Source organism: Dunckerocampus dactyliophorus, chromosome 3, assembly GCF_027744805.1.
Source record: "Dunckerocampus dactyliophorus isolate RoL2022-P2 chromosome 3, RoL_Ddac_1.1, whole genome shotgun sequence".
NCBI lineage: Eukaryota > Metazoa > Chordata > Actinopteri > Syngnathiformes > Syngnathidae > Dunckerocampus > Dunckerocampus dactyliophorus.
This window is the reverse complement of record NC_072821.1, coordinates 35,909,249-35,916,016: the sequence shown is the minus strand read 5'-3', so window position 1 is coordinate 35,916,016 and position 6,768 is coordinate 35,909,249. Positions and strand designations below refer to the sequence as shown.

Sequence of the window (6,768 nt, the reverse complement as noted above, 5' to 3'; positions counted from 1 at the left end):
AAAGATAATTATCGTCCTATAGCTCTGGCAAGTACCTTATCAAAGGTCTTGGAAAGGGCTATGTTGAATAGAATGGAGAAGTTTATCATGACATCTGATAATCAGTTTGGCTTCAAATCCAAGCTTGGCACAGATATGTGCATTTTTGCCTTAAAGGAGATTATGGATCTGTACAACAGACACAATACTACCATTTTTGTTTGCTTTATTGACGCCTCAAAGGCTTTTGACCATATAAATCATGAAAAGTTATTTCACAAATTGTATAATAGGGGTGTCCCAAAATATTTAATAAGAATGTTAGTGTTTTGGTATGCTCAACAATCTATATCTGTTAAGTGGGGAAACTCTGTATCATCCCCCTTTCATGTTGGTAACGGCGTGCGACAAGGCAGCATTTTGTCTCCCTGTCTTTTTAATTTGTATATGGATGATTTATCTAAGCTGCTGAATGAATGTAGGACTGGCTGCCGGGTTGGTGATACTACCATAAACCACCTGATGTATGCTGACGATTTAGTGATCTTTTGTCCATACAGTGCTGGTCTACAGCAGCTGTTAAGGGTTTGTTCACAGTATGGCCTAGACTTTGATATTAAATATAATTCAGAAAAGAGTAACATCATGATTGTCAGGAGTAAAGAGGATATGAAATTAATTTTCCCTGACTTCTCACTGGCAGATAACATGTTAAAAGTCTATGATGAGGTGAAATATTTGGGCCATTATATATCCGCTGACCTGACAGATGATAGAGACATTTATAGACAGTGTTGTATGCAATATGCACAAGCTAATATGCTTGTTCGTAAGTTTTCTATGTGCTCAGTATCTGTTAAAACTGCACTTTTTAAAGCATATTGTACTCCTATGTATACTGCCCACTTGTGGCAGCATTATAAAAAAAGCAGTATACATAAGCTTCAGGTGGCATACAATGATGGCATGAGGATGCTGCTTAAGGTGCCCCGCTGGACTAGTGCCAGTCAAATGTTTGTCCAGGCTGCTGTGCCAACTTGTGCTGCTGTGTTACGAAACCTCATGTACAGATGTATGTGTAGGTTAACATCCTCTGCAAACAGCATCATATGTGTACTGACCAACCCTGTACAAAGCTCAGTCAGGTTCTTTTCTAGCTTGTGGAAACACTGGCGCCTTAATTTATATAGCAAGAGATAGCCATTTTTAATTTTTCTTTTTTTGTTTGTGTGTTTCTGTTTTGTTTTTCATTGTTCTATGGACCATGCATGTGTCTGAAATAAAGTTGATGATGATGATGATGATGAATACTGCGCATGTGTACATTGACCGCCATCTTGGAAATATTTTTCCGGTCGCCTTCGGAGAAAAACACAATTGACAATTGTTTAAAAATATACTTAACTTTTGAATATGAATGACAAAGAGATTGAGTGGCAGTGATATGATATTTAATTCGTATCAGGATAAACTCGTCTCGGCGCATCTTTACGCCTCTCAAACTAGCTTTATCTTAGCCTGCTACCTTAGAATGCTAGCTGCAAACAGGGACGCGGAAGTTAGCGTCACATGCTAAGAAGAGATTGAGTGTGAGTTTTAAGTGTTGCGATTGAGTGAAAATGTGCGACAGAACTATAGCAGAGTACGAGGAGGAACTTTCTCCAACAAAAGAGGAGACCGAGCGACAACGTCAACAGCTGGACGCTGTTTTCAAGCAACACAGAACAGGTTTGTTCACTTAGTACTTTCTCGTCTTTTACAGACTTTGACTATTAAATTAATGACTGACAAGTGAAGCTTTGGTGCTCTCCATCAAGTTGTGCGAAAAAAAGATCGGAAGCTTTGGGTCTTCAACTGATGAAAACTGATGACGAGTAGTAAAGGCGAGGCAGCACGTATTCAAAACTGTATATTCATTCACGTGTGCCATTTTTATAAAGTGCAGTGTAGAGGCAAAATAACCATGTCCACTGTGGCTTCCTGTATTTTCAACCACATGTAACTACGTAGGCTGCACGGTGGTTTAGTGGTTAGCATGCTGGCCAACACAGTAACAGTCTGGCGATCGGGAAGACCTGGATTCGATTCTCCCTTGGGCATTTCTGTGTGGAGTTAGCATGTTCTCCCCGTGTGTGCGTGGGTTTTCTCCGGGTACTCCGGTTTCCGCCCACATTCAAAAACATGCATGTTAGGTTAATTAGTGACTCTAAATTGTCCATTGTCGGCCAATGGATGACACTTAATAGGTTTTTATTTTTTTTTAATTCCCGCAGTTTTGGGGGCTTCCCAAAGTGTGTCTACCATAAGATGCTGGAACGCACATATATTTTCCAGAGGTACTGAAAGAGTCCTGTCGATCACCCAGTACTGAAGTGGATCATTCAGAGGCCTATGAAGAAGAACAAGTGTCAGTAAATGTCTCAGATTTTGTTGGTTAATGCTCGCTGTGACGTTATTGCTAATATTCTGCTAAGTGGGTCCAGGGGAAATATACTGGAGTAGCAGTACAGTGGCCATATTGACGTAATCTGCATTTAACTGCCAGATAGGTGTACATATTAGTGGTGTCCACATGTCAGCAGCAAGGCGAACGCCTTCACTTCAGCCATTGCTTTGTCCCTGGTCACAGTGTACCTGGCCCACCATTGCTTTCACAGCTTTGCTGCATGAAACGGGATGGTTGGGATTAAGCATTTTAAGGAAATATGGAAGCCCTTCATTCTCCCAAAAAAGGCTGACCACCCTTACAATCTTGGCTAGAAGAACAAAAATGACTTTTCTGAAGCACGTCTTTTGTCTTCCTGTGTGTTGCAGACATAGGTGAAGAAGATCTTCCCTCTGAGCAGCAGGAGTGGAGCTCCGGGGTGAAGCAGGAGGAGAGACAGCCCCCCCACATTAAAGGGGAAAAAGGGAAGCCAGAGCCCCCACACATTACAAAGGAAGAGCCACAGCCCACACACATTAAAGAGGAAGAGGAGGAACACAGCATCAGTCAGGAGGGAGAGCGTCTCAAAGAGCTGGAGGAGTTCCCAGTGATTCGTGTCATTGTGAAGAGTGAAGATGAAGATGAATCAGCTGATGGAGACCGCTGTGGAGGATCACAAGCAGACAGCCTCTTAGCTCCACTATCGGACAGTGACGACACAACATCACACTCTCCTGGCACTGACGATGAAGGCTCGAAAGCGGATAATACACGTCGCACTGACAGCACATGCTTGAAATGTTCTCAGTGTGACAAAACGTTCAGCACCAAATCAAATCTGAACGTACACATGAGGATCCATACAGGGGAGAAACCTTATGTCTGCTCAGTTTGTGGCAAAAGATTCTCTCAAAAGGCCCAATTTGAAACACACACAAGAACACACACTGGGGAGAAGCCTTTTAGCTGCTCAGTCTGTGGTAAAAAATTTACTCGAAATGAACGTTTGACAATACACACAAGAATACACACCGGGGAGAGACCATTTTGCTGTTCGATATGTGGTAAAACATTCTGCGACAAAGGTAGTCTGATTAAACACACGAGGACACACACCGGGGAGAAACCTTTCACCTGCTCAGTCTGCGCCACAAGTTTTAAGAATTATTCAGCGCTGTCCAAGCACAAAAGAATTCACACCGGAGAGAAGTCTTTTAGCTGCACAGTTTGTGGTAAAAGGTTTGCTCATAATGAAAGTTTGACAACGCATACAAGAATACACACGAGGGAGAGACCATTTCCCTGTTCAATTTGTGGTAAAACATTCTCTGTTAAATGCAATCTGATAAAACACACAAGAACACACACAGGAGAGAGACCATTTTCCTGTACAATCTGTGGTAAAGCATTCTCTGTTAAATGTAACTTGGTCACACACACAAGAACACATTGTTGATGGACCATCCAGCCCCCAAGCCACGTATTTGCGGACCTAGAGCTTACCGTGCAACTCCTATACGTTTTCTTCTCTCGTCTACCCTCGTTGTACCTTTGGATGGCTAAAAGCCGACAGTTTTCAAATAGTATCTCACGTACACAAAGTCTACCATTATACTATGTGGTGGGCCAATGATACTTATGGCTATTTTTAGCATATTGGTGAGTGAAGTGTTTTATTTTGGAGAGCAGGAAGTGTTTCAGGGCTGATGCTGTGTCTTTGCTTTCCTCAAGTACTGTAATTTTACAGAGCATGTATGCTTTACTTGACTAGTACACACAATAGTAGCTGTAAGCTATTTGTAATGATTAGCTGTCAGGAAGATTGGAGATATATCAGACTTTTTTCCTTCAAAATAAAAGGTAGAACAGCATTTTGCTTGATTTGATTGTGCAAGTAATTTTGTTTCGTTTCTGCCATCATTGTTTCGCCTTACAACAGCCACATATATATATTTTTTTATATTAGCAGATGATTTGATCTTCTTTGATTATTTATTTGTATGTATGTCAAAATGGAAAATGTGTTTAATTTTTTTTAATCGGTTAAACTACAAGTCTTCGTTTACCCGTGAGTCAATGAAACGCGATTCTTTCTCCAGTACCCATGATGCAGCTCGGACAGGAAAGGGAAAGGAGGACTGATTTGAGGGTCATTGTCCACATGTATCCAAATGCAGTTGGAGTAACAGTTGCACAACTACCGACATGTTACCTTGTTTCGTTTTTTAATTTAGGTAACAGGGTGAGTAAGTGAACGAGTTAACTGAGACGAATATCCATGAGTTCCGAGTCAGTAAATACTTCCCTGTTTTGAACGGCTCGTTCATGACTCGCAGCGCAACAAACCAACAATGCGCATGCGTCTGTTGGCCGCCATCTTGGAACCATAGCGACGCTAGCATTCACAGAAAAACAACGCACAATTATTAAAAAATATTTAATGTGAGTGACAAACACATTACGTGGCAATGAGAGACAGTTTTATCCGTGTGTGTATAAACTTGTCTGAAGCTTCTCAAGTTAGCTTAGCTTGCTAGCTGCTAACAAAGAGACGTGGAAGTGATCAACACATCGCTAAGCAGAGATCGAGTGTGAGTGTAAAGTGTTGTGATTGTGTGAAAATGTGTAAAGTACAAATGCTGAGAGCGTTGGTGAATCAGCGGCTAACTGCGGCTGTTGAAGAAATATTTGTAGTGTTGGAAAGAACGATAGCAGAGTACGAGGAGGAACTTTCTCGAACAAAAGAGGAGAACGAGCGACAACGTCAACTACTGGACGCTGTTTTCAAGAAGACTGAAGATGAACCACACGGAGGAGGTTGGTTCACTTCTTGCTCTTACGCGTTAAGTAGATTTATTTTTGAACATTGAACACCATTGGCCGTCTTGAACAAATTCCGTGTATCATCCACAATGGGTTCACATAATATAATGCATTTGAACTCCATAATAACAACTGCTTGCAGTGGGGGACTCAACACTATGCTCTCCTATGTCTGGGGCTGACATTGTCAAGGTGGTAAAAAAAAACGAGATCTGCCAGATTAGTTCTTCAACGCTCTGAATGCTGTAGCGCTGCCTTGGTTGACAAGTCTCTGCGACATTGCGTGGACATCGGGGACCATGCCAATAGATTGGAAGAGGCACAACACTGCCCCCTGTTGGAATGAAGTAGACAGCCCATTCGCAAGGAAGCTTTGTTTGACATTTATAGCCAATCTCTGTTTGTCTTCCTGCAGACTTTAGTGAAGAAGATGTCTTCGCTGAGCAGGAGTGGAGCTTCAGGGTGGAGCAGGAGCAGCTACAGATTAAAGAGGAAGAGGAGGATCACAGCATTAGTCAGGAGGAGGAGTTTCCAGTGGTTATTGTGCCTGTGAAGAGTGAAAGTGAGGAGAAGAAAGAGGTGGAGCCTCCAAGCAGCAGCTCAACTCAACACATGACAACAGAAACTGATGGAGACCACTGTGGAGGATCACAAGCAGACAACCTCTTAGCTCCACTATCAGATAGTGACGACACAACGTCACACTCTCCTGATACTGATGATGAAGACTCTAAAGCTGATATGACATGTCACACTGACAACACACACTTTAAATGCTCTCAATGTGACAAAACCTTTGGCAACAAAAAAACTCTAATAACACACATGTCATGTCACACTGACAGAAAGTGGAAATGCTCTCAATGTGGCAAAGCGTTCAACCGCAAATCATCTTTGGAAAGGCACATGAGGGTCCACACAGGAGAAAAACCATACGTCTGCTCAGTTTGTTGTCACGCGTTCTCTCAGAGCGCCACTCTGACAGCGCACATGAGAAGACACACTGGAGAGAAACCTTTTTCATGTTCCTTCTGTAGTTTACGCTTTGTACGGAGCCAACATTTGAAAACACACATGAGAATACACACTGGGGAAAAACATTATTCTTGTTCAGTCTGTGGCGCAAGTTTTGTACAAAGTCAACATTTGAAAACACACATGAGAAGACATACTGGAGAAAAACCATATGCCTGTTCAATCTGCAACAAAAGCTTTTCTGTTCGAACAACACTTGTTAGACACACGAGAACACACACTGGAGAGAAAGTGTTGAGTTGCAGTGTGTGTGATGAAAAATTCTCTTATAAGTACCAGCTTAACAATCACAAGTGTGCTGGTGAGAACAGCAGCAGTAAATGAAGCTGCGGTACTTGAAATAAACTGTCAAGACTTTGGTAACTTCCAACAACATCAAAACACATGTGTGACATGATTGTTGTGTAACACAGTCTTGTTAATATGCTTCTACCATTTACATATAATAAAAATATTAAAAAATACACGTCTTAGTCAGTTTTATTTAATTTAATTGCAATTTTGAA

General features: G+C 41.7%; 2 protein-coding genes across 3 annotated transcripts; both read left to right on the top strand.

The window, feature by feature from the left end:
* The first annotated feature begins 1,319 nt into the window (after positions 1-1,319).
* Positions 1,320-4,262, top strand: LOC129178264 (gastrula zinc finger protein XlCGF8.2DB-like). Of its 2 annotated transcripts, XM_054770318.1 has the most exons (3): positions 1,320-1,707; positions 2,253-2,386; positions 2,794-4,262. In XM_054770318.1, the coding sequence occupies exons 2-3, from the start codon at positions 2,371-2,373 to the stop codon at positions 3,858-3,860; spliced, it is 1,083 nt and encodes a 360-aa protein (XP_054626293.1). In that variant the 5' UTR covers positions 1,320-1,707; positions 2,253-2,370; the 3' UTR covers positions 3,861-4,262. The 2 variants fall into 2 exon arrangements, with proteins under 2 accessions (XP_054626293.1, XP_054626292.1); XM_054770317.1 differs by lacking the exon at positions 2,253-2,386.
* Positions 4,263-4,787: 525 nt separating this feature from the next.
* Positions 4,788-6,685, top strand: LOC129178275 (zinc finger protein 664-like). Its single transcript, XM_054770336.1, has 2 exons — positions 4,788-5,221; positions 5,643-6,685. Exons 1-2 carry the CDS (start codon positions 5,026-5,028, stop codon positions 6,584-6,586), a joined length of 1,140 nt encoding a protein of 379 aa, XP_054626311.1. The 5' UTR covers positions 4,788-5,025; the 3' UTR covers positions 6,587-6,685.
* The last annotated feature ends 83 nt before the right edge of the window (positions 6,686-6,768 follow it).